Source organism: Puntigrus tetrazona, chromosome 4 (assembly GCF_018831695.1).
Source record: "Puntigrus tetrazona isolate hp1 chromosome 4, ASM1883169v1, whole genome shotgun sequence".
In the NCBI taxonomy this organism is placed as follows: Eukaryota; Metazoa; Chordata; class Actinopteri; order Cypriniformes; family Cyprinidae; genus Puntigrus; species Puntigrus tetrazona.
Window position 1 is genome coordinate 23421679 of NC_056702.1, and position 16401 is coordinate 23438079.

Below are 16401 nucleotides of genomic sequence, written 5' to 3' on the forward strand. Positions count from 1 at the left end.
TCTACATTACATTTTTGGATAATCAAAATGTTGGTATACCCACTCAGCTGTAACAGATCTTGGACTGCTTTCTTAAAAAAACACAACTCAAAGTGATATGCAGAAGAAGTATTTTTTCATATTAAGCAAAAATTGTATCAATAAAACACTTCATTAGACAATTGTATTTGTTTAATAACAATGAATGAGTCCTGTTGAACCTCTGCTTTCTCATCCAGAACAACCTCCTGGACCCTAACTAGTCTGGTTTTAAAAGTGGACACTCAACTGAGACTGCCCTGCTTTTGGTCGTTAAAAGTCTGTGAGTGGCAAGATCAGCTTCTAAGTCATCTGTTCTCATTTTGCTGGATCTCTCTGCGGCTTTTGGCACAGTTATCCACCTGATTGTCCTGTCAACCCTTTTGACAAAGGTGTCTTAGGAACCTCACTCCTGTGGTTCCAGTCTTAACTCTCAGGTAGGTCCTTTGGGGTGTCTTGGAGGGGGAGGTTTCTAAGATGCAACATCTAGCTACTGCTTGGAGCACTTCTCCTCTCCATGTACATACAGTGGAATGCAACATTTTGGTAATCACTTGCAGAATCTGAAAATGTAAGTTTGAAAGAGTAAGATATTTTACATAAAAGATGTTTACATATGAATAAGACAAGACAAAAAATAGCTGAAATGATTCAAATAACCCCTTCAAAAGTTTGGGAATCCTTGGTTCTTAATACTGTATGTTACCTGGGTGATCTATGACTTTTTTGTTGTTGTTGTTGTTGTGTGATAATTGTTCATGAGTCCCTTGTTTGTTCTAAACAGTTAAACTGAGCATGTTCTTTAGAAAAGCCTCCAGCTCCTGCAGATTCTTCAGTTTTCCAGCATCTTTTCTATATGTGAACCCTTTCCAGCAGTGACTGTGATTTTTATTTTTTTTGAGATCCATCTTTTCACACTGACTTTCACAACTGAGGGACTCAAACACAACTATTAAAGTTTCAAGCATTCACTTATGCTCCTGAAGGAAACATGATGCATTAAAGCGGCAGTCCGTAACTTTCTGAGTTAAACATTTACACAAAATACATTTTTGATAATATACATAATAAGCCAGTGTTCAAAACTATCGCCTTTAGCGCGATTCACAATGTTTAGCTTATAATAATGTTTTTAAATTGAGTGGTTCGGGTAGGTTTTCACGGGAAATTTAAGCATGCCTCTGTGTCATTACGTCACGTCTATAAACACAAAGAAGGCGTCCCGGCCATAGCGTTATCACCTTGTGAGAATGCTGCAGATGCATATTATGCATAATATTTTATAGCCTTTCCTCACAGCGGCTGAAATAATTCCACTTATTTTGTTGGTTGCGGATTGTGATCCAGACAGTTAATGTGTTTATGAAACACAAGTGACTGAAATTAGATTAGCCTACAACAGTTTTAAATGTGCATCTGTTTGCAGATGTACGTGGGATTTTGAAGAACACTGGTCCTAAGGAAGAATGATCCAAAATATCTCAAATATACTGAAGAATCTGCAGGAGCTGGAGGATTTTTCTGAAGAACAGTACTCAGTTTAACTGTTCAGAACTAACAAGGGACTCGTGAATAACTATGACAAAACAAACAAAAAAAAACATTCATAGATCATCCAGGTAGCCATTCACACACAGTATTAAGAACCAACTGTTCCCAAACTTTTGAAAGGTTATTTAAATCATTTCTGCTCATTTTTGTCTTGTGGACTATATGTAAACACATTTTATGTAAAATATCCTACTCAGGACAGTACTCCATTAAAAAATAACATGCATTGTATATGATCATAGATTCTGTAAAGGGTTACCAAACTTTTGCATGCCACTGTATCATGACAATGGGTCAATGATTCATAAACATGATTTTTTTTATATTACTGCTATTGTAATGACACACATCTCTTTCTTTGATTTCAGCTTGGCATCCCAACAGTTGCTCCTCGCATCTCTGCTTCCTGGACCCAAATGTCATGCTGAATGTTGAATGACCATCAGCTTTGCCAAGACAGAACCGCTTATGATTTCAGCTGACCCAACTTTGGCGTTCTAGTTGACACACAAACTTTTCTGACCATACGGCACTGACCTGATCCTGCTGATTTGCCCAGTACAACATTAGGAAGATCAGACCCTTTCTTATGGTGCATGCTACAAAACTCCTTGTCCAAGCTCTTGTTCTCTCCAGACTGGACTGTTGTACTACTCTGTTAGCAGACCTTCCAGCATGTACTACCAAGACTCTGCAGCTAATCCAGCATTGACTCGTACTCAAACCATCCAAGGTGTATATGTCTTTCTTTTTTCAGATAAGCACAAACAGACGTATATCAGGGTGAGTAAATCATGGGGCCATTTTAGTTTTTTGGTGAACTATCCCTTTAATACTGACCTTTTTAAAAAAGAAAAAAAACTGCTATGTCTACTGTGTTAGACTAACTGGGACTTTGTATTTTACATTACACTGTATGTTTTATTTGCCGTTGCAAATGTATAAATGTGTATATATCAAATGCATTTAATGTACAAATTTAGTATGTTCTGTATATAACATGTATTTCCTATAATTGTATTATTCTTTTAAATTGACATCCAATGCTTTAGTATAATAACTAATACGGTGAATGTGCAGGTTCATTTAATTATTATGCATTGAATTGAATTGTTAATTTTACAGAAAATTGCTGAAAATGTAACTTTTTTTTCTATGTTCTGATCATTTCTCTATTGTCCAAACATTTGAAACTGTAATTTCTGGAAAATGAATGACTAAAATGTATATCTACACACATTTGTGTTTATGTTATGAATTTACTACATTTTTATACATTTTTTTTGTTGTTTAATGTTTTACAAACTTATTCTAGGTAGACATAAAATAACTTCTAAATGCCTTTTAAATTACAGATTTATTCAGTAAAAAGGAGGATTAATCATGTAAATATACAACATTTTTGTAAAAAAAAAAAGTGTGCGTACTGCATTTTTAAACATTATTTCTTAGTTATTTCACATAGAAGAATTAATAAATTTAAATGGACATAGCAACTATATATAATAACTAATTAAAACCTTAAATTTACAGTGATAAACCTGAAAGTTGGTGGGTTTTATATGTAATTTCACGTAATTTGTCAGTTTTTTAGTAGTCTAAAAACATATTATCACCGGTAATATACTGTAATTTAATTAATTTTGACTGTAAATTCAATTCTGTATTTTTACAGTTTTTGCTTGTAATTTTGTGAAATGGTTATTTTCTGTAATTTAACGGAATATCTCTGGAAGCCCTGCTGCCAGTCTTTTTACTGTTTTTTTACAGATTTTTTTTTTTTTACAGTGTACCATTCGGGTGAAGCTATAATTTAAAAAATATTCTCTGGTCAGAAATGGACAAAAAAAATGCATAAGGGTTAAACAATAAACCCCAAAAACCTCTCCTGCATAACATACTTGAGTTTATTTAGTGAGCAGTTTGGATCCTCCAGTTTTTCAGAGAGCAGCTTCACTCCTGAATCTCCAGGATGATTGTAGCTCAGATCCAGCTCTCTCAGGTGTGAGGGGTTTGAAGTCAGAGCTGAAGACACATAACCACAGCCTTCCTCTGTCACCATACAGCCAGACAATCTGAAAACACAGCAGTGATCCTTTTATTCATTCATGAAATATCCATTTCAGCCATGAATTATTCCTTTAGAATCATGACATCTGAAGCAATTTTCTACATTTTCTTGCTTCCACCCATTACTTAAGAAACCAGCTTCTGCTTGTTCTTAAAGGCTGACTAATTCCAGGATATTCTCATGTAGCCAGACTTTCAGACTGATGAATGGAGGTCTGGATTGTATAGTTTTATGCAACATCACAGCCTTATAGAAACGCTCATATGGCTTTGCTTCACTCAACGCCAGTTATTTTTAAGGAATAAAGTCGTAAAGCCCAGATATTAAAAGGAAAAATTCAGTAAACACCTTATTGATTATGTATATTTTGTCCAGACAAGAAGATGAACCCACAATATAAAAAACTATGCTGTATTAATATGACAAATACTGAATTTAATCTTTTATTATTATTATTATTATTTTAAATATACCATGGCACTAAGTGTTTCTATAATGTTTTGTCTCACTGTTTAATAAATAAAATATTGCCGCAAATCCTTAATCTGGATCGCTTCATTCCAGCATAAAACACGATACATAACTCTAAATATGACTGTTTTAATGATATGACAAGATATTTCACTTTGCTATTACTCTGTCTTGTACATGTATATTTATTATTGGTATTATTGTTTATTTATAGAAGCACACTCATAATGACGTAATGTATGTATGACGTAATTTGTGAACAGTGAAGATGTTTATTGTGGACATGGACCGAGTGATTTATTGTTTGCCTGAACAATCTCTAGCAGTTGTCACATAGACTAAGAACTGAACCTCAAACTTCCATACAGTAAATATTACATAATTCTCTGTTTAATAGTTTTCCACACATCAGCCACAAAACTTATTGCAGATTTAAGTGTCTATTACCAACAGAATTAATTTAATTTAATAAATCGTTTGACCTGACCGATGGTGGTCAGGTCAAACGATTTATTAAATTAAATTAATTACAGGTGCAGTCCAACTATTTATTCAATCAAGTTATTGCATTTTGCCTCAATATAAATATTATCTGTTCAAAACTGCCTTTATCGTGTACAAGTCACATGGGAATAATGTAATAAGCAATTGCCAAAAAATAGAGTTCATGGGTCAAAATTGTATTTTTTTATGCCGAAAATGACTAGGATCTAAAGTTAAAATCATGTTCCATGAAGATATTTTGACAATTTATTTTTGTCAATTAAATGTTTAAAAACATACTTTTTAAATTGTAATGTGCATTGCTCAGGACTTTTAGACAACTATAAAGGTGATTTTTGTTGCTTCAAATCATAGATTTTCAAATATTTGTCTCTTGGATAAATATTGTCATAACCTAATAAACCATCAAAAATAAAAACACCTCAAAGCTTATTTATTCAGCTTTAAGATGAAAACTTTACTCTTCAGACTGGTTTTGTGGTCCAGGGTCACATATAAATAAATATAGAGCTAATATTAAAATGATACTGCAAGCTTTTCAATTTGATAAACACATTTTTCTTATTTTTTTTATTGAAAGCCTTTACCTCAGAATCTCCAGATGACAGTTTGGACTCTTCAGTCCTTCAGAGAGCAGCTTCACTCCTGAATCCTGCAGGTCATTGTTACTCAGGTCCAGCTCTCTCAGGATGTTTGAGTTTGAGGATTGTAAAACTGAAGATAAACTTTTATAAGACTGAGCAGTGAGACTGCATCCACATAGCCTGAGTAAAGAACAAGACAAACAATTAGATTGAAAAAAAGTAAATTCCCTTTCTTTAGATATTAAATGCCAGTTTCTGTAATTAATTTCTTTATAAAACAACTGTTATAGGAAGAATGGATCCCACTGCAGCAGGTTTGTATTACTTTAAATGAACAAAAAATATATAACCCCAACAAAACGGCTAACAAACTTGCACCGTTGTCTGATAAAGGACTATAAATAACATAATGTAGAACTAAACTAGACAGATGACAAACTAATCTGTAATTATTAAAACAAATAGACATATATTTAGGAACCAAGGAAATAAAGGACAAACAATAAACATAGAAAACTAAAACTAATAAAACAGGATAAAAAGGAAATAGAGGTGGGTCTGAATAAAATACTATTCTCTGTACAAAATTAAATGTAATTAAAATGATTTTTTATAGAACTGTCATATAGACTGTATGGGTCAAAATTGTAAATTTTTCTTTCTTACCAAATATCATTAGGATCTTAAGTAAAGGCTCATTAGACTAGTTACCACTCTTTATTTGCTTTAGTTAGACTCTAAATGCCTATATTCATGTCTATGAGTGTATCTCTACTTTGATATCTCCTAGAAGGTTCTTTCTTGGTATCAAAATGATTCTCTCGTTTTCCCTCAAATGATGGTTTACCTCATAGAATTATGAAGTGCATCACACCAGTTTTCTTTCAGATACTCTACAGCAGGGGTGTCAAACTCAAATACACAGAGGATCAAAATTAAAAAAAGAACATTGTCGAGGGCCAGACCAATTTTTTTTATTAATTTATTTATGTTTTTATTATCTTTTAAGATACAGTAAACTACTGTATTAACCATCCTCATATATTACAATTGATTTTTTGCTTAAATACTGAAACCAGAACAGGTTTAAGAAAATAATAAAAACAAAAACTGAAAAAAAATATCAGGCTTCTATATCTTTAACTTTATTCATTTTAATTGTAACCTAAATCTTTTCATCACAGATCATCAAGGCCAACACCTGAAAAAAAATCTCTTTCAACTTTGAACAGACCATGCCATCAGTAAATAAAATAATATTTATCCATTTTAGTTTTTTTACTGTTCATTTACTCTGTTCATTTAGTGCGTAAATTGTTAAAACTGACAAGAAAGACTGGTATAATACTAGTGAAATAATAACCATAATTAAATAATAAAAAATTTAAAACGGCCACATAAAATGCCGACACTTCGAGCCCCGAGTATCGCCAATGCTGCGGCATTTTCTACAATCAAAACAGACAGTTCCGGCACTCGTAGAAAAATGCTGCCGCAATTGCAGGACGATTGCGGCACTTCGAGCCTGCTCCATTTCCCTTCCGTTCGTGTTTTTAAGACACGAACAAAAAGTGTCTCGGACGGAAGTGCCTCTTCTATGGCTTAGAAGCAGCTAAGCTTAGCTTCCTGCTCCACATCGGGAACTCCCGGCCCCGGCACCGGCTGCTCTCCTATTGGCCGCGCGTAGATGTCGTCACAGCGTTTTGACGCTCGAATTAAAAATGTTTCAAATCGGGAGTCAAACGCCACCCTTGCGCGACGCTCTGCGCCTCAGCGCGGACTTGCGCTCTGTCGCTGACGATGCACATACACAATGAATGGCTGTGCTGACGCCACCCAGAGCTTGACGCGTTCAATGTGCAGGAACCTTTAGCGGTACGTGCGCTGTATAACGGGCCGGCGGGACAGATGTAATACATATTTGAAATCATCTCGCGGGCCAAATATAATTGTAGTGCGGGCCAAAATTGGCCCACGGGCCAGAGTTTGACATGTCTGCTCTACAGATTCAACTCTTGATTCCAACCTTCTGGTAGTTACCTTCAAATAACTTCATCTCACTATGGACTTTCCTTCAAGAGGAACCATAGTAAAATCTGCAGCTCACACCTAAAAAAGTTCTTTTGCAGCAAAAAAACTAATGTAAGTAACTCTTATAACTAGTTGGATGCGTGTTTTTAAGTTTGAGCCAATTTTAGGGTGAATTTTGATTCTTTGATGATTCTCACTAGGTTTTGGTTAATTGATGGGTAATACTGCCATTTTTGGCTCCCCTCTCTCTCTCTTCCTTACTTTCATTTATCCTGTTTATATGTGTTTTGTTTAAGTTGTTGTCTGTTATCTATAGCCTCATTTATTAAATCCCTTATATTCACAATCAACTGTCTCTGGGTGCTACTCACAATTTGAAGTCACTGAATGTTGACCCTTGCTACATGCTAAATTACTACTAGTACTGCAGAGTAGGAAAACTATTCTTCCTTGGCCTGGAAAATAACCTTTGCTAGAGTTGATAAATAATTATATTGTCTGCTCGGTGGACAAACAGATTAAATAATTGGAACGTTCTTCTACAATTAATACTAAGATTGAATCCAAATATTTATTATTAATTATACCTAGCTATAATTAATTATAAATATTCACCCTTTTTGAGCTAATTCGTTACATAGTTTTTGATTCGTAATAAGCATTGCTAAGAACGTTTATAAAACTATAAAGGTGATTTTCTTTTTTGATTTAGATTTTTTTGAACCTAAGATTTGCAGATATTTGTCTCTTGGAGAGACTCTTGGAAGTCTTTCTTGGAAATATTTGTCATCCTAATAAACCATCAAAAATAAACATATGACTGCTTTATTCAGCTTTAAGATTATGTAATAATCTTCATTTTGAAAACTTGACCCTTACAACTGTTTTCCTTTTGGTCCAGGATCACATATAAGTAAATATAGAGCCAGACTAGACCATTACATTAAAACAACATTGCAAGCTTTTCAATTTGATAAACACATTTTTCTTATTTGTTTTATTGAAAGCCTTTACCTCAGAATCTCCAGATGACAGTTTGGACTCTTCAGTCCTTCAGAGAGCAGCTTCACTCCTGAATCCTGCAGGTCATTGTTACTCAGGTCCAGCTCTCTCAGGATGTTTGAGTTTGAGGATTGTAAAACTGAAGATAAACTTTTACAAGACTGAGCAGTGAGATTGCATCCACATAGCCTGAGTAAACAAGACAAACAATTAGATTGAAAAAAAGTACTGAATGGAGTAGTCGTGTTTTAGCGAAGCTCCTCTATATATTTTATATTTTTCGGTCACTACTGTGATTACTCTGGGTTTCACTTGTATCTTTCCATAACTTTGATTAGTAAAGAACTATACAATGACAAAACCTAAGACCGAAAGGATGAACCATTGAATGATCCTCCTGCTCAGTCACCGCTGGAGATGGCAGAAAAGGCCGCTTCAGTCTCTGAGTCTGGTTTCGAGTCTGAATCTATCAGTATTCTTTTGACATTAAAGAATATGAGCAAAACGATGACAGACCGATTAGTTTTTTGTGGAAGCATCTTTGGTGTCCACTCAGGCATCTTTTTTGAGGCTATGGGATAGAATCAATTGAGGTTGTAAATACTACTGCAGATTTTGACCGTCTGCTCTCTCACATTGAGCAGAAGTGTGCGAAAATACAGTCAGAGAATGAAGCCCTTTGTCATAAAACAATTTATGGATTCATCACTTTCCAAAGAAGAAAAAATACTTCAACTGGTTCTTAAACAGTTTCCTTTTCACTACGAGGGCAGACCAATACACATCTTTCCAGATCTTCTGGCTGAAATTAGTGATGTTCGGAAGCATCTCCAGAGTGCCTGTGTAAGGATCATCTACCCGGAGAAACTACACTTCACCCACGGCACTACTGACAAGGGGTTTTCCTCAAGACCTTGAGACACTTACTGGGGTGCTGTCTTAAATATACCTCATATACAGTATATGCAGGCTGGACATGCACTGGTACGTGACTCCTAGTCCAAGTCACTTAGACTGAAGCATTAGTTTGACTGTTTTTTGTTGTTTATGATATGTGTTCATGTGATTGGAGAGAGAGCTTCTGGGCTTTTATCTTAAGCTGTAGTTTACTGTTCAGATGATCCACAATCCCTCAGTGAATCTTGGGGGTGTGTATTCTCACTTTGTTTGGGAAAGTGGGGCGGGGGCACTTTTCATGCTTGTTCTCAAAGGGTGTATATCTTTCATTTTCAACCTTTGTATGAATCCTAATTTACCTTCAAGAGGCAGTGGCCTTTACCAGCTGGAATGTGCGTAGCCTGGGTCATGTGCTTAAACGAGCTAAAGTATTGTCAGATTTAAAATCGCAATCTGCCAATGTTATGTACTTACAAGAGACACATATTAGGCCCACCAAAGAGAAGATGCTCAAATGCAGCTGGTTACATTTATTTATTTCATGTTAATGTATATTGTATATTATATATGTATATATGAATATATATGTACTGTATATTTCACTTCTCAGTGTATATGGTCAGAACTTTGATGACCTTGCCTTCTTTCTTAAAATATTTAATTTACTGTCTGATTTCACTGATTCACATGTGATTGTAGGTGGTGATTTTAATTGTGCCAAAAAAACCCAAATAAATTTTTTAGTTTTTTTTTAATAAATTGGAAGATTTGAAGACAAACATAAATGGAGGACACTTCCTCTTTCTATGATAGGCTCTATAAACAAGTCTTTTTTTAAACATTAGATTCATTAACTCTCCCTTTTATCTGGGGCTTTAAAGCTCACAGAATATCCATAAAGATACATTTACAGAAGTCAAGAGGTAAAGGTGGACTAGGGCTACCATGTTTCTTACACTATACTGGGCAGGAAATGCCAGGGCCCTTGTCTACTGGCAGGAGGATTATAAAGTGGAAAATCCTGATACACCCCCTCAGGATGCTTATTGAAAAAATTAAATTAAAAATAGTTTACTTTGCTGTATCACTTGCAGATTGATAAGATTGATTATTTTATTGTTTTAAACTGTTTGAAAATATGGCGTAAAATTAAGAAAGGCTGCAAATTACCTGACATTGTTATTTTTGCATGCATTTCCCCTTCTATCTCTGACATTCAACACCTGGAGGCAGAGTGGTATGGTCACCCTGCAGAATTTATATATTTACAAACATTTTGTCTCATTTTCTCAACTAAAAGAGAAGTTTTCTCTCTAAACAACACACTTCTTTCAGCATTTACAGATTAAATTATGTGTACGTCACCCAGCCAGCAGAGGAGTCCTGACCTGAGTACTAGCTGGGCTCACCCTCTGCTTCTTCTGCCTTCATTTCCTGTTTGGAGGCCTTTACAACCAGAGGCCCTCCAAGAATACGATGTGAAGTGTTGCCAGTATTACCTGCCTTACCGAGCGTTCTTTATCTCTGTCTCTAGCTAATCTTGTGTATGATCATTGCCTGTTCACCTGTTTTACGACCTTTGGATTTGCCCTTCTGTAGTGTTTACTGGATTGATTGATGTACTGGATCTGACCTTCTACCTACCTTCACGTTTATGATTATTGTCTCAGCCCTAAATAAACTACAGCAAATGGATTCAAACACAGCCTGCGCGTCCTCATTACAGCAGTATCTAATTTTGAATCTCTTGAAAGAAGGATTTATAGACTATTGTTGGATTCACCTGATTCCAAACATGTAATTTCAGATTTTGTAAATTTATTTTCTCTAGAAATGAATCATTCTTCTTATTTTTTTAAAAATGCCTGGAAAGAGGAACTGGGCATACGGATTAAGGCTGATGTTTGGGAGGAGGGCCTCAGCAGGATTCGATCTTGTTCTATTAATTCTAGATGTCAATTAATTCAGTTTAAAATGATGCATAGAGTGCATTATTCAAAATTAGAACTGCACAGTTTTTTTCCTGCCATTTCTCCTATTTGTGACCGATGTAAATCTGCAGAAGACTCTTTGACATGTCCAATACTTTAAGATTTTTGGTGTGACATATTTAAGTGGTTCTCTCTGACATATATATATATATATATATATATATATATATATATATATATATATATATATATATATATATATATATATATATATATATTACACTTTATTTTATTGTCTTTATATATTGTTATTTTGATGTATATTTTTGTTGTTAGTATTTATTTTACATTCTACATTTAAATACATTTCTTTCTTTCTCCTCTGCACAGTCTTGGAATGTACCAGAATAACATTTCACTACAAATTGTACTTCTACAAATTGTATGTGACTAATAAAATCTTAAATCCTGATGTCTGATGTTTTTTATTACTATTTTTATTATTAATAATATGTATTTTTATTATTATGAAACCAGATGCACTCATATTTAGAAACAAAGAATAGATGACAGAAAATAAACACAGGAAATTCAATATATCATAGATTAAATAAAATCATAGTCTAGTTGTATACTTTGTCTTCATTTTCAGAAATGTAATTACATTTACCATTGGGGTGAACCTTGCTTAGACTTTCATTCTTTTTGTATATTTTAATCCCAGAAGTGTGGCAGACGTTCATCACCATTGGTGTAAAGAGTTCATGAGACAATTTAAGACTCAATCTTTAAATGGCCAGATCTTCATCACGGCTGACAAACACAAGGTTATCCTCCAGTTTCTCAGCATCTTCCAGAGCAGACATACAGTGACAACCAAGATATTTCGATTTATTTTATCTGGAAGATTTCTGTTGCCTTCGTTGCCAGTAAGGAGCATCAGTATGAAACATGTTCACAGTACTTTAAGAACCTTTGACTCCCGTTTACAATTAAGACTCAGACTCAACATACAGCATAAGCTATATAATAAACATGTTTTTAAAGTGTATTGATCTTCAGTGTTACTTACCGAACTGATCTGGATTCTTTAACCACAGGTAACAGATACTGAAGAACTTCTTCTCCTGTATGTTGTTCTCCAATAAACTGTTGTAGATCAAAAACATCCATCTTCTGCTCTGATGTCAGCAACACATAAACCAGAGCTGACCACTGAGAAGAGGATAGGTTGATTTCTCTTATTCCTCCAGATTTCAGATAACCCTGGATCTCCTGCATCAGTGAATCATCACCCAGTTCATTCAGACAGTGAAACAGATTGATGGATTTCTCTGAAGAGTGATTCTCCCTGATTTTCTTTTTGATGAACTGAACTGTTTCCTCTTTGTTGTAGGAGCAGCTTCCTGTCTGTGTCAGTAGTTTTCTTAAAAGAGTCTGATTGGACTCCACTGGGAGACCGAGAAGAAACCGCAGAAAAAGATCCAGGTGTCCATTCTTACTCTTTAGAGCCTTATTCACAGATCTCTGATGCAGCTCAGATAGTGAGTTATATTTATTCTGGTAAAATATCTTGGACAATAGACTGTGTTTGGTTTGGTCAAACACATTTATCTTCTTTAATGTTAAGGAGAGGTGTGCATATAGAGCTGCTAGATGTTCCTGAAGACTCAGGTGAACGAAGCAGAAGACTTTCCCCTGAAACAATCCCAGCTCCTCTCTGAAGATCTGAGTGCACAGTCCTGAATAAACTGATGCTTCTGTCTCATCAATGCCACACTCTTTCAGGTCTTCATCATAGAAGATCAGGTTTCCTTTCACAAGCTGCTGGAAAGCCAGTTTCCCCAGTTTGAGGATCATGTCTTCATCTGTCACGTTCTTCTCATAGTCTTTCTCATGTTTGATGTTGGTCTGAAGGATCAGGAAGTGTGTGTACATTTGAGTGAGAGTCTTAGGAATCTCTCCAGTCTCTGCTCGACTCAAGATCTTCTCAAGAACAGTGGCTGAGATCCAGCAGAAGACTGGGATGTGACACATGATGAAGAGGCTCCTGGAGGACTTCAGGTGTGAGATGATCCTGTCGGCCAGACTCTGATCACTGATGCTCTTCCTGAAGTATTCCTCCTTCTGTGGCTCATTGAAGCCTCGTACCTCTGTCACTCGATGGACGCACTCAGAGGACGAGATCAGCTGCTGCTGGTCTGGAGGTGATCCAGATGAGAGCAGAGGAAGCAGATTCCCCACAATCAGGTTCATCAGCAGCACATCCACTGAGGCTGACTCAGATATATTACACAGTTTCACTTTACTCTTGAAGTCCAGAGACAGACGACACTCGTCCAGACCATCAAAGATGAACAACACTTTATATTCATCGCTGGATATTTCCATTTCTTTAGTTTCAGGGAAAAAGTCGTGAAGAAGATCTGAAAGACTGAGTGTTTTGTCCTTCATCAAGTTGATTTCTCTGAAAGGAAGTGGAAATATGAGCTGGACGTCCTGATTCTCTTTCCCTTCGGCCCAGTCCAGAATGAACTTCTGCACAGAGACTGTTTTTCCAATGCCAGCGACTCCCTTTGTCAGCACAGTTCTGATGTCTTTGTCTTGTCCAGGTAAAGGTCTGAAGATGTCACTGCATTTGATGGCTGTGTCCTCTGTTGCTTCTCTCCTGGATTGTGTCTCAATCTGTCTCACCTCATGCTCATTATTGATCTCTCCTCTCTCACTCTCTGTGATGTAGAGCTCTGTGTAGATCTCATTCAGCAGTGTTGGGTTTCTCTGCGTCATTGCTGTTCCTCACACAGACACTCAAACTTCTTCAGCAGATTTGATCTAAGTGTGTCGAGGACTCTTCTCTTAAAATCTAAAGACTGAATCACAGATGTCTCTCTCTTCATAGACACACAGCTGGACTCTGCTTCTGATCTCTTCTGATGAACTGAGCTGAAACAGAAAACAGAGAGATATTCAACATTTCATACAGTGTATTTACAAAAACTACTGACTTAAATTTGATAATATACCATAATAAATTGTAAATCAAAACATCATTAGTCATACCCAAGTCCAGGCTGTGAATCTTCACTCTTAAACTTCACTGGCTGTTCCATAGACCTGTCACTCTTCATAGAAACACAGCTGGGCTCTGCTTCTGATCTCTTCTGATGAACTGAGCTGAAACAGAACAGATGTTATACTTTATAATCAGAATTATAAAGAATATTTCAAAAGTGTTTTTTTTTAATATTGCAAATGTGTATGGTTTTATTTCTATAAGAGAAAAGCTTTACTGTGTTCCTCAAAGTACCTGCAGGCTGGAGAATACTCTTCATCTCCAGATGTTTGTGTTTCATTCATGATGGATCTGAACAGTTTGATCTTCAACACTGACTCTAGACGGAAATGACAGACAATCACAAAAACTACAGTAACTAAATAAACAGCTCATATTGTTATAAGTCATTTTATTAAACATTTAAGTTGTTCTGTTTTATAAAGAATCGATTGCTATGTCTTTCTGAAATGAAATAACATCAACAATTCACTTTTCTATTATTATCGTGTTGTTCATCTCATATTCAGACGGCGGTGATTAAATTGCTGTGATTCACAAGTTATGTCAATAATAATAATCAATAGTTAATTTCAGCTTGATCGTATTTAATATTAAAATATACAAAAAATCTGAGTTTGATGGCTGTTAGCTTTGCTTTATACAAATTAAATTTCCGTTAGATAATTATGAATTTTACAACGTCACAAACTAAGAAAATCAGTGTTACATTGATTATCTATTAATAAATGTAGAAGTGAATCTGGCTCAAGATTATAAAATAACACAAGTATATAATAGCACAAGTAATGTGTATATATATATATATATATATATATATATATATATATATATATATATATATATATATATATACATTATTACATTATTACATTTCTTACAGTGTAAGTTTAGCACAACCTTATTACACTTTTTACATGCAATTATAAAAAGTTGTAAAAATTTTGTTCATATTTGATCATGTTTCATGAGTGTTTCATGATTAAGACAGTATTTAATCTTTACTTACATGAATAAGGAAGTGTCTTTCTGCTCCACAGCTGAAGACTTGCTTTGATCAAAACGTTCAGTTTCTAGACAACTTCTCAAAATGTCTTTGTTTTCTCTTTATGTTCATGTATGTCCCCGCATAAACATTAAAAATCAGGATTAGGTTAATACGGTTACGGTTTTTCGATCAGAAAAAACGATCAGGTGTAAACGTCACATGTAAAGTACAAGGTACATAACATCAAAGTATCGCGAGATCGACTGACGGTTCTGTGTACTCTTTACTTTCGCTCTCGCGGTACTTTGATTTGTACTTTGAACGAGGTCATTCAACGAACACACACCAAAGCACTTTATTTTTCAACGCGGAAGTAAATACGAGGACGTCCTTACTTCTAATGTGTTAAACTTCCGTTTCACGAGCAGCTAGTGGAAACAAACACAGACCACTGTATCTGTGTCCCAAACTGAAGCGCGTGAAGCTCGAAGCCACGCCTCCTCGGGATTTCCTCAGGTGTTCTAGATTACCGCTCCTGTCGCATAGCAACGGAGAGCTGACGTCCTACAGGATAGGAGGAGCCAGAGTCGATCACTTTCACTTTCATGTTTCACGTCACAATGGAGTCGGTCTCGAGACTGGTTTAATTCCCGGATGACAACTTTAATGCAGGTATCGGCTTGGATCTTGCTTGAATGCAATGATCCATTAAGAAAATATATATATACCATACAATACACACACAGTAGACCAAATGCTGAATAATATCTAAGGCCTTTTCTTTATCAAATATAAAGTACAAAATTTTCTTCAGTTTTTCTTCAGAGTCATTGTTGTCAATTAAACCCAACATTATATGAAGTATAAATATAAGTTAAATATAACAACCCTGAACATAATTCAGAAATAAAATGCAACATACACAGTGGTGCAGCACTAATATTGATACAAAACCATCCTAATTCTTTTTCAGAACAATACTGTAGGCCTATACCTTCACTTTAAGTAGTAGTATTAGCATACACAATACAATACTTTAATTATAGAAAATAAACATTCAAATTCAAAATTCAAATTCAAATTTTATTTGTCACATATACATACATACATGGTAATGACATGCAGTGAAATGTTTTATACAGCCGTCCAGCGTCGGAAAGAAAGCAATATATATATATATATATATATATATATATATATATATATATATATATATATATATATATATATATATATATATATATATATAATATAAGAAATGTGCAAAGTATAAAAGGTAA

The 16401-nt window shown here is 35.1% G+C and overlaps 1 protein-coding gene across 1 annotated transcript in view; it reads right to left on the reverse strand.

Moving 5' to 3' along the window:
• LOC122342328 (NACHT, LRR and PYD domains-containing protein 3-like) overlaps positions 1–13847 on the reverse strand; it is a gene marked incomplete at its 3' end in the record, with an annotated part of 18635 nt that extends 4788 nt beyond the window's left edge. Inside the window, 6 exon segments of the mRNA XM_043236117.1 lie at positions 3471–3644; positions 5203–5379; positions 8245–8421; positions 12133–13239; positions 13241–13286; positions 13289–13847. Of these exon segments, the coding sequence (XP_043092052.1) occupies positions 3471–3644; positions 5203–5379; positions 8245–8421; positions 12133–13239; positions 13241–13286; positions 13289–13847 (2240 nt within the window).
• Between the last annotated feature and the right edge of the window lie 2554 nt (positions 13848–16401).